This window comes from Accipiter gentilis, chromosome 18, assembly GCF_929443795.1.
Source record: "Accipiter gentilis chromosome 18, bAccGen1.1, whole genome shotgun sequence".
NCBI lineage: Eukaryota > Metazoa > Chordata > Aves > Accipitriformes > Accipitridae > Astur > Astur gentilis.
Genome location: NC_064897.1, coordinates 7,756,535 through 7,773,776, shown reverse-complemented (window position 1 = coordinate 7,773,776; position 17,242 = coordinate 7,756,535). Strand labels below are relative to the sequence as shown.

General features: G+C 41.7%; 2 protein-coding genes across 5 annotated transcripts; one reads left to right on the top strand and one right to left on the bottom strand.

Annotated features, from left to right (window-relative positions):
• Nucleotides 1-865: 865 nt before the first annotated feature.
• Nucleotides 866-9,368, top strand: LOC126047955 (C-type lectin domain family 1 member B-like; the record flags this gene model as incomplete). The annotated part of the gene is made up of 6 exons (XM_049822281.1): nt 866-1,073; nt 2,202-2,291; nt 3,476-3,574; nt 3,826-3,980; nt 4,528-4,640; nt 5,695-9,368. Coding segments are annotated over 6 exons (789 nt in total), but the record flags the coding sequence as incomplete, so codon positions are not given.
• Nucleotides 9,368-16,766, bottom strand: LOC126047918 (oxidized low-density lipoprotein receptor 1-like). Of its 4 annotated transcripts, none has more exons than XM_049822211.1 (6): nt 16,254-16,766; nt 14,583-14,681; nt 14,104-14,253; nt 12,335-12,486; nt 11,264-11,382; nt 9,368-10,996 (listed from the first exon to the last, which is right to left on the bottom strand). In XM_049822211.1, the coding sequence occupies exons 1-6, from the start codon at nt 16,342-16,344 to the stop codon at nt 10,834-10,836; spliced, it is 774 nt and encodes a 257-aa protein (XP_049678168.1). In that variant the 5' UTR covers nt 16,345-16,766; the 3' UTR covers nt 9,368-10,833. The 4 variants fall into 4 exon arrangements, with proteins under 4 accessions (XP_049678168.1, XP_049678169.1, XP_049678167.1 ...); XM_049822212.1 differs by lacking the exon at nt 16,254-16,766 and adding an exon at nt 14,823-16,245; XM_049822210.1 differs by lacking the exon at nt 16,254-16,766 and having other exon boundaries at nt 14,583-16,245.
• Nucleotides 16,767-17,242: the final 476 nt, after the last annotated feature.

Below are 17,242 nucleotides of genomic sequence, written 5' to 3'. Positions count from 1 at the left end.
TTCACTGTCTGCCTCTGAGACACTGGCTCCATCTTCTCCATAGCCCCTTTATGCAGTAAGAGACTGCAGCTGGATTCTCCTTAGCTTTCTCTTTTCCAGGCTGAACAAATCCAGTTGACAGATTGTCCCTGCAAATCAAGTGCTCCAGCTCCTAAGCATCTTTGTGGCTCTCCCCTTGACCAGTTTTAGTATTTCTCTGTTTTATGGGATTTTTTTTATTTGTTTTTTTTTTTTTTTTAATGGGGAGGCCAAAGCTGGACATAGTACTCCAGCTGCATACTCAGAAGTGATGGAGAGAAGAAAATCATCACCCCCTTCACCCTATTAGCTACACTCTTGCTAGGTCAGTCCAGTATGTGGTCAGCCTTTGCCACAAGGTCTCACTTCTCTTTACTTGTTAAATCCTGTCTGTCTTTTTTCCCACACTGATTTCCCACTTCTCCCTCCAAGAAAGTGACAGGGCACTTCTGCCTCCTCTGCGTGACTAAATAGCTTCGGCAGCCATTTGCAGCTGTGAACTTTTCTCTCAATTGAATAGACACCTAGGTTTCTAACCCCTGACACTGCATAACGAAAAAGGCACAGAGCTGAAGTTAATCTGCTTCTGAGATGAATCGAAGGTGTTTGTTCTGTTTTAAAATGCGGAAAGTTCAAAGGAGATTAAAGTCGCGGGAAGGTTAAGTGGACAAGAGCAGAACTACCAGGCCGTACATTTACTGGGACTCCTGTCATCCCTATGTGCCTCAGACCCAGGCTGAGATGTGATGGGTGGGAAGCGAGGAGTTCTTCCCCTGAGGGAGGAAAAGGAGGAGTCACACAGAACATTTGAATACAAATATCTTGCCTTAGGGCATTTGAAGTGTGACTCATTTGTCTGTCCCCTGACCCTTTCTGCTTTTTTTTGCTTCTCCTTCACAAATCATTCAGTCTGTCTTTTAAGAGGATCGTTACTGAACCACAAATTAGTTCTCAGATAATGCATAGGAATACAGAGGAAGAGGATGGGTACTCTAACTTAAATCACCCGCCACAGCATCCAGCCAGACACTACATGTCCCTGAACATCAACCAAGGTACGACTGACACTTGCTCTTTGAACTTTCTGTGCTGTGGTAGACAATGACAATAGGAACAGTCTCTCTCATCCAGCTCAGTAAATAAGAAAAATATGTACTTATAGGTTTAATGCTCTAGGTTTAATACACTATTTATATTGTTTTATCTGGCAAAACTCAGCATGCATGAATGTGAAAATGTATAGAGTGGAACTACTGCCATTACTTGCCCTAAATTTCTGTAGGAAAAGACAGGGGGCTTCAGGATTAAACGCTGGAATGTAGGAATCAGCTTTAACGTGGTTAGTTTTATTTATTGTTTATTTACTATTACAGGAAATGGCTATAGAGGCAGGACAATCTGTCTCTAATAGGAAAAAAACGTTCATGTTTTGCCCTCTGGACCTCAATTTTTCAGAAAATGCTTAAGATTCATAGCCTTTAAGGCCAGAAGGGATAAGGCAGCACCGGGCCTGAATGAATAGGTCATATCATTACCCTTCTGCAAGTCCCACAGCTCCGGTTGAGCTATGCCATGTACTTCAAGAGGGCACCCAGCCTTGAGTTAAATATTTCTTCATCTGAAAGGTCCGTCATACTGCATTGCCGTGACTGTTTGGTGATGGTAACTCTCAGGAACTTTTAAATCCAGGGAAACCTCAGTGGATATTTTGGACTCCAGAATTTCCTGAACTGGGCTTCAGCCTGGAGCTGGCACACAGCCTGAGCACTGCGTGCCCCGAGAGCAGGAAGGATTTATGCAAAGTGTAAGATGGCAGGCAAACACTTCCCTACTCTGTTCTGACAGAGCAGAGTAATACAGTACTGGCAAAGGAGAACAGGAGCATCACCTACTTCTAACTCATAGGATCACTACAAAGTTTCATAGTTTTATCATTTGTCCAAGGCAAGGAATCCCCCGCCTGTCCCATTTAAACTATGTCCAGTGTTTCCTTTCAAACAGACCTCTTTAACAGAGGCACCACATCTTCTCAACTTGCATTTGGGTTGATCCTTAAAATATAAAACAGCCTGGAGGACGAATTCTTTCAAGAGTCACCAGATGGCTCTTCATGGAGGGGTGGAGGGTTGGGAGTGCTCCTGAACAGGGTGCCTGCCCTCAGATAAATTGTTGGTTTCTCCCAGGACACTCTCTTCCCTTTGCCGTATGGTGGCCAGCTATCTTCACTCTGTTTGCACTCTGCCTGGCCCTCACCATAGGAGTGATAGTCCTAGGTAAGTGCCGAAATATACTGTGTTCCTTTACTCATATGAACACCTTGGGAATAACTGCATTGAAGAAAGGTGGCAGACTGACTGCCACAAGGACAGTCATAGTCCATCCTCCCCACATACACCGTCCTTTCCTCTCCTCCTGATTGCCTGCGATGACACTCTGCACCTTGGTGCACATAAGGCTTTGAGGGAAGTAATTTTTTTAAGTCTGGACCTGTGCCCAGAGCAAGAATATAGAAGTCAAGATGATATATTTTGGAAAGAGTGGAAGGAATGGATTCTGTCTTCATCCATCTATTACTCGTTTATTTGCTAATTCAAATTCAATTATAAAATTCTAATGTTGACTTTCATTAATCAGTCTGTTGCTTCCTTTGTCTTTTCCTCTTGTTCAAGTCTCTCTACACTACTGGAATAGCAGTTCTTGTCTCATTCCTTTGATAAACCTCTCATGTTTGTAGATTAAGCTTTCATGTTTGTAGACTACTGTCTTAAATTAGTTCATACTAGTATTTTTAAAATGGACATACTTCTAGCACTCAGATTAATGCGGAAATCTCACTTTTTGTGTCTGTTTCACTCAGTCATCCCACTTCACCTGAGATGTGCAAGAGAACTAAAGAGTCCCGTATTTATATTAGCTTTTATCATGTGTGGCATGACTCTACCAATACTTTCTACCACAGAGCCTGAACATACTCATTCTGAGCCATTGCTACCAAAAGCCAGTATCTAAATACTGTTGAGGAAGATATATTAATAAACACTCCCTACTTTCTTCAGAGAAGTTTTACCAGCCTTTAAGATAAAAGGTTTTTTCATCCCGAAGTATGTTTAGTATTTAAGGTTTTTTCAAAGGCTTATAGAACTTCCTTTAAGATCAACCTGATTAGTTCAAGATAGTCCTTCTAAGCGTAACTTTTTGCATTATTTTAGTCTCTTATTAGGTTACCAAGTGGCCTGCAATGGCACTGTGATTAAACTGCACTTAAAATTTGGAAGTCTCTTTATCCATCATTTTCTCATCTGCTAATCTCCTCACAATATGTGACACTGTAGTGTCAGAGTTGCATACAAGCACACTGTTGCAAAAAGTGCATTTGCAATATATCATGAAGCATGTATCATGCAGTAGCATCGTCACAGCTATTTTGTCTCATGAAGAATATCTTTATAAACTCCAGGCTTCAGAGGTTCTAAGGCACCTGTGGGACATAATGAAAACCTGCAAGGACTAAAGGAGAGATTGTGCTTGATGGATGATGCAAACAGCAAGAACAATAGTAAGTAGAACTACCGCTCACACAGCCTGACATCTATGTGTTAGGCCTTATATCTGATTAAACAATGGTGTTATGTGCTATATCAGATTAAATAATGAGTTTAAAAAAAAAAAGAAGAATGGGTGTAGATGTGACCCATAATATGCCATATACATTTCAGCTCTGCATAACTTTGACACACCTATGGGTGTAGACTCCTCTACTCTTCCTTTGGCGATTTATAAGGGACTGATGGTTTCCTTCTGTTCTAGGACCTGCGTGTTCACTCTGCCCTGTAAACTGGAAATGGCTTGGAGGTGACACCTGTTTCTACTTTTCAGAAAAGGAGGCCACATGGCAGGAAAGTGAAGACTTTTGCTTCTCCCGGAATGCCACCCTTCTTACACTGAAAAGGAAAAGCAAGTTGGTATGGTTCCAATCATACTGGTATTTCTTTGCAGTGGTATCAACTATTCAAAACTCCTCACCAGCCAGCAAGTACCTCTTGATGTTACGTAGTAATGGAAGTACTGTCCCCAAGGTCGGATGCAATGCAGACTGCAGAACATCTAACCACAAAAGTGTAATGATGAGAGAGCTAGCAACACAGCATATCATTCAGCCAAACAGTGGACATGAGTGTCAAGGATCCTGTGAAAGTTATAAGCAAAGAGTCTTTCATTCAGGAAATTTCTTTGAACACTCTGAGAGATAGGGTTCTAAAGAGAATTGTTGCCCCGGTCTTACATTTAATGGAGATGCCAGACGCAAAATATTCCTGTCTGCATGCCAAACAGAGATGTTGTCTCTTGGAAACTGTTATGAGGGCTTGCTGAGGAGTTCAGAAAGTCATTGCCAAATTACCTCCTTTGGTTCTTTCTTGATCACCTCCTCTCTCAACAGTAGCTGTTTCGGTACAGCGAAAAAAATACCCACAAGCTCCCTGGTGATAAAGGTTTTGCATTTTTTTATAGATTAAAATATCTCAAATATCACAAAAACAATCTTATTGGATTGGATTATCATACGGAGTTGATGGCTGGTCTTGGATAGATGATACAAAACTTTCTACAAAGAGAATGGACTGGTAAGTTTTCTGAACTTTAACAGTTGGTGTTTTTTTAATCTCTTGTTGCACAATATCCTCCCTGTGCACTGAAGGAGGAGGAAACCAAAACCCCATTAATGGCAAAGCTTCAAGGCAGAATACAGCCGCAGATGTATTTGGAGTTAAAACACTCTTGCAGGTGTGGAGTCCCTGAAATAGGGAAAGAGTATCAGAAAACTGGAAGTGTGAGCAGAAGAAGGAGTCAACAAACCTGTGCAACCAGTTACTGCTCTTACTATTTAAACCCATTCACTTTATGAAACATCCCATGACTCTATAAGAAACAACCCACACTTCCTTCAGGACAGTGTACCTCCTGCAAAGCCTGCCTGCACCTGCCTCTTCTACTCAGCCGCAATTATCCCTAATTCACTCTGAAACCTTTATTACACAAAAATAGTCGACGTTCAGTGGAAAGAACCTGTTTACTTTTTCTGTAAACTCTCATCAGCTTACTCGGTGTTTCTCCTTTACTAACCATGGGGAAAAAAAAATGAATTCCCATTCTGTTCTATGTGAAGTGATCACTCTATGCAGTAATACGAGAGTCCTCTTCAGGGTCTGGAGAACCTCCTTCGAGTGAAGATTCTCCAGTGCCTCCTTGGAAACAAATGCTCGTTTTGTCTTGCAAACACATTTCCCACAGCTAGTAGACACTGGGTAGAATGATCTGGCTGCTGTCAGGCAGACCACTGCCTTTCAGTTTCCAGACCCAAATTACCACTACATAAAGCAATGCTTGGACTGACATAACCACTGGTGAGGAACTAGTGCTATTTTCTGTTTTCGTGGTGCTCCATATGTAGGTTTTCTGTTTTACATCTTTGAGCTGAAGGCAGGCGGGAGAATGATCCTTCAGACTTGAATTGTATAAGCTGTCATGTTCTTCAGTATTTTGTATAAACTTTCATAAACCTTAAAATTACTAAGCAACTTTTGCAATAATGTATGTTTGTCCAAAGGAGCTTTATGTTGTTTTTTTAAAAATTTGTAAGTAAGAGTTTTTAACAAGATGGTGTGTTTTTTTTTCTAGGCTTTATTTGTCCTCTAAGCAAAACTGTGCGTACCTGTTTTATCGTAATGCAAGAGTTTACAGTGAGAATTGTTATGAGAAATATCCCTGGATCTGTGAAAAGGCAGCAGTCCAGCTAATCTAAAAAGATTATCAGCAGAAAAAGAACTGGAAACATATGAAGAAGGTTTTGATGTTCAGATTTTTCAAAGAAGGGGGTGTAAAACAATGTTTAATACAAATTCAGAGCAGAGTCCATCCTTTCTTCCTAGTGTATTTGTGATGCAGTCTTACTTATACAGCAGAATAAATTGCTCCCTTTCCTTGGGTTGTAAAATTATGCTTCAAAATGCAGATTTTTTGAAGTGCATAAGACTTTTGCCATCATAACATGGGCAAGTTGATATTAATTATTTATTTACTTTCCCCTGCAAAATACAGCTTTCCAGGTACACAATTCGTATTAAATCTGCACCACAATTTGTGCTATGGCAAGCCTTCAACTTAATTTGACATTATAAATAGCAACAAACATGACTTCAGCGTGGTCATTTGACTGTCCATCTCCAGGAAGTGTTTTACCCACAAAGGCCACCCGTGCATCTTGTGCATTTAAGTGTGTTCCAAGTGAGTGCTCCAATTCCATATGTCACTTGAGTCTGTTTGTTTGTTTCAGGTGCCCACTCTTACTAGTTATGTTCTTCTGAAAAAAAGCCCAATAAATCTAAAGAATGAGAGTGGAATAAAATACAGGAAATATTTAATAATGAGGAAATTCTGGCTTTGCTGCTGATGGCTTAATCAGACTTATGTGGTCTTTCACTGCCAAAGAATATTTCACAACTCTGAATATTTTTCAAATCAGAGCAAAAGGGCAGCCCTTCTACCGAAGGAGTGAGCATTTCTTCCAGCTCAGTTTCCTGGTGGGCTTCCAGAATGGTGAGGAGCTGGGAGGGTAGGTAGGTTTTCAGGATAGCAGGCATATGTGTGATTGCAAACCATTGACTCTGAATTCCTGAAACAGAAATAGAAATAGGCTTCTTTGGAAGCATTTAGACAAGTACTGCATTTTAGTTTTCAAATGTAAAATCACAAGTTTCTTTTTGCTAAATTTACAGGATGGGAATCTTAATTTAGCAAAAGGAGAAATCCCCACATGACTCTAACCAGAGAACTGGACGATGAGTAAAGTTTCCTTTTTGACTTCTTTTTTTAGCAATAAAACTAGTTCTTTTATGCAAGAGGGTTAAGGGTGAGGTGGTGGTGGAAAGACAATCAAAGATTAGAGAGAGGGCAAAAGATTAGACCAAAAAATCTTGAATGCATAGGTTTCAAAGCAGGTTCCCAAAATCCTTACTCTGCAGAATTCCAAGTGCACAGAAAAAAAACTCTCTTGACCATCTTTCATGGCTTTGACTTTGATTTTAGGTCTAGGACATGAACGCTCATTTTAAACAAAACTGAAAACCTCAGAAAACTTAAATATTTCACTCAAAACACCCAATATGCAGCTGCATTTACTATGATATATTCAGTAAATCATTATGCTTCTCTTCTGGCTTCCTTGTTCTCTCAGCAGACCTTAGCAGAGGTGATTTAGCAGCATTTTCCATATATCATGTGGGTCTGCAACTTCAAAAATGACAGTATATTTTGCAAGGCCTGCTGTTTAAAGACAGCAGCTTCTGTTTCCACATGAAATCGGAGACACATCTATTTTCTCTGTTAATTATGAGTATTGGGATCTTGCAGCAAGAACATTTTCCCCCACTTGGATTTCTTGAAGTTTTTACAATGCAGGTGGTTTACTGACTGTCTGCCACCAAGGGTAAAGAGCATGACAATGCAGAGAAGAAAACTCATTAAAAAGTAAAGCTGTGACACTATTCAAGGTTGCATCTCTGAGCTTTGCTGAGAAATGAGCTACTCGTGCACCTATACATCAGTATGAAGCAACTGAAAGCGATGTAAGAAAACCAAGTGAACAGAACAATTTGTCTTTAAAAATCATAGGCACTATGAAGAATAACATTCATGAGTTTGGTAGATCTAACGAGATGAATACTCATGTTGAGAACAGTAGGAAAATTATTTGCCAAGAAGCACTGAGAGTGGCTTGTGAGCTGAAGGCTTGTTTTGTAACAATGTGGCACGGGTACAGTGCTTATATGCTGATTTTAATGGATGTTGTATTGAACTGAAAAGGCTAATCATAGACTCAAGAATTTTTTATCACCGTGAACAACATACCATCAAGAATACAGAACTGGCTGTGCTAATAAAACCTTATGGCAACAACAGACAACAACTAATTACTAATCTAGTGGTGGCTGTCAAAAAAATATTTTCACCCTTTGTCTTTTTCAATGTGCAACAAAAGCTAAAGATCTGCCTATGAGCATTGTATGACTTGAAATGACTCAGTTCATTCAATTAAAGCTATGATTGCATGATGTTTTTTGAACTTTGTCAGTTTTAAATGCTTTCTGCAGCCAAATGACAGCAGAGATGACATCATTCTTGAGACAAATTAACATTGAAGTTGCGGTAATTTTGAAGGGCCAGACTTCACAGGTACCTGTGCAAAATGCAATGGTTAGCATGACTTGCAAAGCTAAGTGGAAAGACTGTTTCTCTAACTCATTGCTTACTGAGAATATTCCCTTTACTCAGCAGCACAGAACAGACTCCTGTGAACCAACTAGTTTAATGGACCCTGGGCAACCTGAGAAAGATTTCTGAGGAGGACATTTCAAAGGGAGTTAAGAAGAATTGCATGAAGAACGCATAGAGTGATTTAGAAGATAGTCCCATGTGTGTAGGTGGCTATGGGAAAGAGTAAAGTGCAGAAGATATGTGCATGAAATTGCTTAGCTCTGAATTGCTTTAAAGTCCTGAACATTTTAACCTCATATAACAAAAGATATGACCTCTGTTATAATAATTATTGTATTGTGACTTAAGTGATCATCTTACATATAAGGCTAAATTTTTCTCTCCTGGTGTAAGCCAAATTACAAGAACCGATTTATGCTACATATCAAGGAAACTAAGGGTTAGGTTTTACTCAAACACAGTAACACAGTGTACACTGTACATCTCAGGGCAATTACTGGATGCCATGTGCTCTTCCATTCAGTGCAACTTGGCTCATCATGTAGAGGTTCTAATTACAAGTCATTGAGGCGTGAAGACGTGGTATAAAATGAAAAAATCCAGACAGCAATGAGGACTAGGAGCTTACCCCTTGTTTTATAAGTTCCTGAGCTTGTGTATTCAGCAGCCAGGCACCGGGACCAGTGCTTCATGTCTCGGACAGGGGGACAAGACAGGCGAATGGATTCTTCTCCCAAATGCCGTACAGAACAGCAGACTTTCATTCAACATTTCCTTCCTTCATTTTCTTCAGTGTTTTGCTCCCAGTCCATAACACCAGGGCTTTTTGCATGCAACACTTTTCCCTCAGCCAGGCCCCTATGATCAACCACTGCTCCCCTCACTGGTCCGCTGACCCCATGCCCATCGCACCAGTTCCCTCACACCAGTTTCACTCACTGCTTCAGCTCCTCGCCGGCTCCTCCTCATACCAGCCCCCTCAGCGAGGGCTCTCCTGCTTCCTCATGGGGTGATCTTTAAGATCCTCTTGTATTACCAAGGGTTATAAGACAGGGCCTCCCACCATGTCCCGCACGTGTTAGAACAACAGCTCTGGATGAGTTACCCCTCCCATCATTCACATCGTACCTGCATCCACTGTAGCTCAGTCAGAGCTGGGATCCCAGGCAGTATCTCCACGGCTGCTGAGGCCCCGTGCTTAGACTTAGAAAATGCGGTATTTCCAGACTATGAGAGAGCTGTGTGACAAGACGCTCTCTGTTGTCGCTGCTCCTCCAAATTACTTCTTCATATCCATAATTAAGATAATTGCCATATTGCTAAACACTCATTTAGTGAGTCGGCTGTTGCTACTGCAGACTTCTGATGCACAGCTTTATGTCTGAAATAAACATAATTAGAGGCTTGCCTAAATACCTCCACCTTCCTTGACTTACAGTTCAGTTTTCACTGAACGGCTCAAATTAGTACAAATACACACAGGAACAAAAGTCCTAAAGATAAACGTGACTGCTCCTGCGAGATTTCAAAGATCTCCATTGTTTGCTAGTGCCATACAAAAGAGATGCTCTCTTTGATGCAGTCTTCTTTTTGAGCAGCCTCCTAAACAGCAGCAAAGCGGCAGGAGGCTTTGCATCATTAAAGGCCCTGTACTTGATGGTTGTTGAGCCTACTGTGCACAGTGACTTACTAAAAAGACACGCTACAGAAAAGGTCGGTAGCAGCAATATTTATTCACTGTGAAATTCTGCAACAGAGTGGAAAATGGATTTGAGAAATCAAGGAACTGGATCAGATGTGACATGGATAATTATCAAGACCGATATCTTAGAGGAATGCACCTTCCCCTCTAACGCTCGATGCAGCAGAACAATCCACTAGCAGCTGGACTGGCATTCCTGGGCATTAAATACTGCTGACTTTAGTCAATAAATATGTGTTCCATCTTTGCCTTCTGTTTTTTGAGCCCACAGGGCACACAATCCCATTTGAAAGCTTTTCTCTCTAACCAGAAGAACTATAAATATTTTTATTTGTCTTTTAATGCAGGCTCTGATTCTGTTGTACTTTCTAGTTATCAGCACGTGAGGAGTGAAATTAAATCAAATATTTGGAAATGTATTGTAAATTGAGAGCTCACATCTGTGAACACCCAGTGGATGGATTTTGAAAACATGATGTGTTGCTCTTACAAACGGTCATTGATTCCTGTTTCTGGGAGACAGGTATGAATCTTTAAAATAGAGTTCTGGAATCATATACTTAATTATGGTACATTTAGAAAGGAATTTATGAGAAGTGAATAGAAGTGGTTATACAAGAATGCAAGGACTGAAAGAAGAAAGAGGGAATTAAATTGTTGAAGAAAAAGCCCAAGAAGGAGTCTGGCTGATGTGCATCACCAGCAGGCAAGTTAAGCTTAGATTCACCCTGATGTTACATTAACCTAAGCTCAGACTTGTTTTCCCTATTGCAAACCCTGGGGCAGAACTCGCCCCCACAACGGCGTATCCCAGGACGGGGCTCTCCGCAGAGCTCTGCACACTAGTGCCTCTCCGAGTAGCTCACTTTCTCGACCACCGCAGGATCCACCACTTTCTCACAAATGTAAAATTTGTACTCGCCACACCACGCAGTGTCTATATTTGCACCTTGAAGCAACACACAATCTAGGAAAGGACTTGAGCTGGCTCGTTGGATCTGAAACCTGGGAAAAAAATAGCAGAGATATTCATCATCCCATGGAAAAAGTCACAGGCTGATACAATAATTCCCGACTGCTGCTGCCCATTTGACCCACAACAGTATACAAGCTCTCTGATGGGGGCTCGCCTCGGTTGGTAAGTGAGCGAGTGATGGGTAACCTGTCTGCTGGGGGGACAGGCGATTACTGAGCAGCAGTTAAAAGTTGCTGGTCCTGGCTCATAACGAGTACGCCTGGACGTGGTCTGCTTCTACCTGTGCAGCGACTTACAGATCAGGGGAGAAAGCTGATCCATCCTCCCACAGCCAGGGCCCCTCGGATCCGTTGTGGGACAGCCCAATCCAGAAGGAGTAAGAACTGTAAAACCGTGCTGATCGCATTGTGAAGTCCTGTACGGAAATAAATGCAGAGCCTGTGAATCGCATCCCTGCTTCAGTCATAATGGCCTCTGATTTGGAAAAGGAGAGGGGCAAATGAAAGCGAGCTGCTCACACCTCTGCGTAACAGACTTTATTTCACAAATGAATCTGGGCAGTGCCTCCTACTCCTGGCAGTCACTGCTGTTTTGGAGATAAGGAAAATGAACTTACTGAGAGCTTTCAGCAGCTCTCAGCTAAAACGGCAGTTGAGATAACCAAAGCCTGCACATTAGCTGGGTAATGGGTATAGGATAATGACTTCCTTCCAACACGCCGGTTGCATAAGTCAGGCAGGAGAAGGCCTTTGCATCTTTTGCTGTCATTGTACATAGGAAATTGAAAATACAGACAATAAAACCACAGAGTTCAAGACATAATCCCATTGCCATTAAGGGTCTGGGTAGAAATTCCTTTACAGCAAAGAGCTCTTCTGGCTGTGCTTTATCTGCTGCTTCATGTGCAACTTAGGAGTCAGAAAAAGATACGGAACCTCTTCTGCTCATGTGGGAGAAGAGGCCAGGGGAGCAGGCGAGGCCAGCGAGCTTTCTAGTTGTGGACAGCAAGAAGCTGAAGGCCAGGCTTCTGGTGTTTGCTAAATAGTTTGCTCCAGAAAGACAGCAAAGAGTTGCCAACCAGTACCAGCTCAGTTATACTTGCTCTGAGGTGGGATGAGGATCTAGATGTAGACCCAGGCTAGTGTGTCTCAGTTAAATTAAGTCCCCTGAAGTCAGTAGAGATGCACCAGGGAGGGTGCAACAGCACAAGGAGAGGGGCTCCAAAGGGTCACGGGCAGTTTTTGCCACTTGGTCCGGCACACACACACACCATAGCATAATGCACCAGTGGAGGGCTGGAGTGGCTGTTCAGGCCACAGTAAAATGCAAAGTGTCTAATTAGAGAGAGAGAAAAAAGTAATCTTTACCAGCTCTTCCTTACTCTCTATCTTAAGAAGCCTGGACTCCAGAGTAGAGCACTGAGCCTTGCTTTCTTGCCAAGTTTTCCATTCCTTTGAAAAGTGGTAGCAGTTCTCCCCATACTGTAGCCAGTCCTCAGGACAAGGAATACATTTATGTCCTTGAAAACAAAAGAGCACCTGATCAGGTTTGTCAGTGAGAGCACTCTCTAGTGGTCTAGTGGATCCCTGCAGGATTACTAGAGCAGTGCTCAGCCTCTCTATTGCAGAGGAGCAAAAAGTCCTCCTTCATTCTGCAGCTAAATTCATGTCTTCGTTGGAGACTTAATAAACCCAGTTGCCAGAAGACCAGAAAAACATTTCTAAATGAAAATCAGAAAAACAAATAATAAAGATTTGTTGAGTCTGACCAGCAAACGTGGAGGGTGCTAGTAAAACAACAAATAGAGGAAATTTTGGAAGGTTGAGCCATGGTCACAGACACATGGATCTAGGTGGACATAAAAGGAAACCTAGACTTCCAGTCATATGGGTACAACTTCATTCATGTGAACTTACTTTTAACTGCTTGCTAACATCAGGGTCAGCTCTTCCCCGCTATATGCTTTACAATGCAACTTACGCTTTAACTTTTCTGATAGCATTTCATATTTGCTGTGGATTCAGTACACAGACGTCAGACAGTGATGGCCAGCCAAAGTGAAAGATAGTGAGCCCATTGCTGTTAAAGAAAATACCTTTCTGACAGCTGCATTTTGACTCTTTTCTGCCACATTATTCTGTTTGTTGCCTGTTGGAACCCTAAGTAATACTAAAGCCAGGAAGAACTCAAAATGTTGGATTTTTCTTTCACTCTTGCACCATTTGGGGAGCTCCATTTCTAGTTGGAAAATGAAATAATCGCAAGCAGCAAAACCACCTGCCAGACAAAATATTTCAGAGATGTCTGGGAAGTGGGTCCCAACTATAGGGTGAATCATGTTCGTTGCTCTACGGTTCACAGGACCATTTTGTACTGTAACAAAACAATGCCAGCTGGGAATGCCAGGACTTGATGCTGGGTGCAATAGGTAGCACAGCACATGACAAGTAGCTTCTGGTTTCTGCTAATTCAAATGCAGACATCTACATAGATAATAACCTTGCCACTCTCTCACAAGATGTTAATTTATTATGATTCTCTTCCCTCTGCTATAATGATAATCTAGCATATTCAGCTCACCCATCATTAAAGTTTCACACCATTATTTTGTACAAGAAAAAAAGATACCGTCAGCATATAGTGTGTAAACTGTTAAAGCCAGTGATTACAATCCCATTTGGTAGAGAACAGCAGTATTTACACTGCTGCATCCATGACTGCATAACAGAATGAAGCTGTCTTGAGGAGTCAAAGCATTTCAGACAATTAAAGCCAGCAGGAATTTTCCATCAGAAGCTGACTGTGAAAGAAGGAATGGTAACATCAATGAATTTACCTATTAGATTTTTTTTTTTTTAAAGTGTCATTATTGTGGCATTTTCTGAATTAAAATATTTGGTTTAGGGTGTAAACCAGCTCCATTACAAAAATTCAATAAAAGTACTTCAGAAAGACTGATACTTGATCTAAATGGAAATGCAGCCTTTTGATTGACTTTTGGTTGAAATTTGGTTTTAAATTAAATAATTTAGGGCAGGTTTAGAGATTTTGATTTTCCTTCCAATAAGGTTGATAGAAAAAAACCCAATCTGTGGCTACCATAATACAATGGAACCATCTTCCCACCACTATGTACCTCTGGAGGTGGCAAGTTGCTTTACAGTCTCTGTCAAGTTCAAATTCTGAGCCTGGAGGAGCTCCAGCTGCTGGTTGAGGCTTTCCATAATTGCCTTTTGCAGGGTGAAGTTTTCATCCCTTTCATGCACAAGGTGGCAGACCAAGATGACTTGAATCACAGTGAAACAAGAATGAAATTGTTCCATTAATATTAAAGCTAAACTGCTCAATGCAACCTGAATAAACTTACCAAAGACACATATACCTCCCCATGACTGAATATGCTTGACCTACGTACAGGTCTTGTACGCTTATGAGCAAGATGTAGTATGTCCCAATTTCAAAGACTGGGAGATCTCTCGAGTGGGTAAACTCCTCCAGTAAGGGACATTTTTTTGCATTGTTAATCCCCTAGGCTAATCCTTTTCCTTAACTAATTTTCTGGACTTTTAGTTGCTCATACTGAGCTCTGAGCACCACTTCTGTGACCATACTTACACCTGGTAGCCAAGACTCCTGCAGCTACCACTGAACTTAGGCAGAAGACCCCAAGCGCCGCCGTAGCCAGCCTCCAAGAGGAAGATGGACTGGGGGAATCTGAGATAGACAAAAAGAAGGAAAAGCAGCAAGAACAGGAACCTCTCGTCTTTGTACCTGCAGTTCCTACGGTGCACAAGACAAAATGACCAGTAGTCTGCCCAGTGAATTGCTGAGTTTCAGACCGGTAGGTGGTATTACATTGTGAAAATTGTCCCGTCGTTTGGCTGTGGCCAGTCCTCCTTAGGAGTTGGGGGCTGGGAAGGGAGCAGGACATGGAGACCACCTTAGCCAAGAGCTTTTAAAAGAAAACAAACTGGACAAATAAAGCTGAACAGCACAGAATTTCACACGTGAGAAAAGAACATCTAGGAAGTATTTGTGCTTACAACATGGCTGAAATTTTCATATGCAACCAGGTATTGGGGTATTTTTACTTTTGAGTGCATAACCTGCCAAACTGGGAATGAATTTGCCTTTTCAGAAAATAACCTCAGAAACAGTCACCAATGAAAGCCAGGTGCCTGTAAAATAATCTGAAATTAGTGCATACAGAGGTGAATAAGACCATATACCCACAGTCACACAGAAACACGGTCTCACACTTGGAAATGCACACATCCATTTCTGCAATGTGGGCAGATGTAAACACCTGCATGAACTCACATAGAGTCCCAAAACACAGAGGAAAGGATTGCTTCCAATTTGAGAGTTTCATGTTCTTTTATTAGACTCCAGCATGACATTTCTGTGGCAATACTTATGTTGAAGGCACTAACAGAAATAACTGGCATACCAACCTGTGGTATTTCTGCCTTTTATCCCTGTGATCCCTAACTCTAACCAAACAGTTAAGAATTCTGCTAGATTACTGGGAGTTCAGCTTCAGGCTCCAAGTATAAAACTCAAGGACCCCTCAAAAGGTGAAAATGAGACAAACACTGGCTAGCTAATAAGGGGAAATTTCCTTCAGAAAGAGCTCTTTAATCTATTAGATTATCCTCAAATTTATCAAATTCATCTCCAGATGTTCAGTCAGGCTGGAACATAACATCTCTTTGCTTTGCTACTACCTTTCATACAGAGGGATTCTAAAGCACTAATGCATCACATAAAGAATATAGATTTGGGATCAGGCACATTCCTCCCTTCCTCTGTGAAGCTATGTAGCATAATTTTTATGATTAAGTACAAAAAGATATTTGTCCATCTATTCCTTCCCTTGAGAGAAAATGGTTTTTTTCCCCCTGGCATTTACTTCATTCCGTTAGTCAGATTTAAATAAGTAAAGCTGAAAGACTTTTGCAAGGCCCCTTAGGCAGATTACTTCACTAAGTTCCAGGAGCTGACACTTAACATCTATTGGAACATGTTTGTTTTTACGTAACTGCATCCCACAACCTTAATTATATCTCTCCTCTCAAATCTAAACAGTTTTTCCACATTCTCTACCCTTCCATTCTTTTTCACCTCCTGCCTTTTTTCTTTTCTCCCTCTGATTTCTTAGAACATTTGAGTACAAAGGGCTCCCAGAAGCCAAGATGCTTCATTATCCTCTGAGTGTCACATAAAGAATGTTCTCCAAGGTGAGAGTTTGCCTTGGCGAGAACTGCCCCCCAACACCACCACTACCTTTTGCTCTGGCAGTCTGGAGCTCCTGGTCCTGGGATTTTTCCAGTGTTATGAACCTCAGGTCTGCGTATGTCACTTCTTCACTTGTCATTTCTGGCAAGGTTACAGGAGAATTCAAAAGTTTGGTTGCTCCCACAGAAGAAACAGGGATAAGGTTCTGGGGGGGGGATCAAATGAACGGTCAGTGTCACTTGGAGCTAACAGAGTGATTCATGCAAAAGTCAGAAGGGGTTTTTGGCTCATACTAAAGGATTTCATGACACAGTGATGCTGGGGGCTGTTTATGTGAAGCGCAGACTCAGAACAGTATTTAAATTTCCTGTGGGCAACAGGGCACGGAAATCTCACAGTTCTCAGTTCCTGGAACAGATGCATAGAGTTACCCAATTTGTGGGTACGTCCTTTCTGTAGAAAGAAAAAGAAGGAAGGGGAGAGGTGAAGAGGAAATTACATTAATTTTGGATGAAGTCTAAACAAATCCTTGAAGTTTTTCAGCAGCAGGGGTGTTTGTTTCCTGGCTTTATTATACAGTGATTAATATTCGGCAAACTCAGCCGGAGGGGCTCCTCGATCTCTCAAGTGGCACAGGAAGACTGGAGGTAAAATGAAAGGAGAAATATACTGATCCCCTTTGCTTATTGTTTGTAAGCACATCGCACTTGTCCTGGTGGGGTAGCACATTGACTTGTCACAGCCATCGTCCATTCCTAGGACACAAAGAAATGAATCCAGGTTTCCCAGCTGCCGGTCCAGGTGTGTCTGCACCATAAAAGGGAATGAGTCGAAGAAATCTGCTGAACTTATGGGGAATCTGGGTAGAAAACTCATGTACCAGAATGTGATGCTGTGCTCCTGGACTAGCTCTGGGCTGGAAGCAGTCCAGGAACAGTCACAGTCACATGTGATAATCACTGCCTTCTAGCAAGAGCAATTAACAGAGCGCAGCAGCATGCCGTTGCACTAGGGCTGCCGCTGCATCCAAGGAAGGG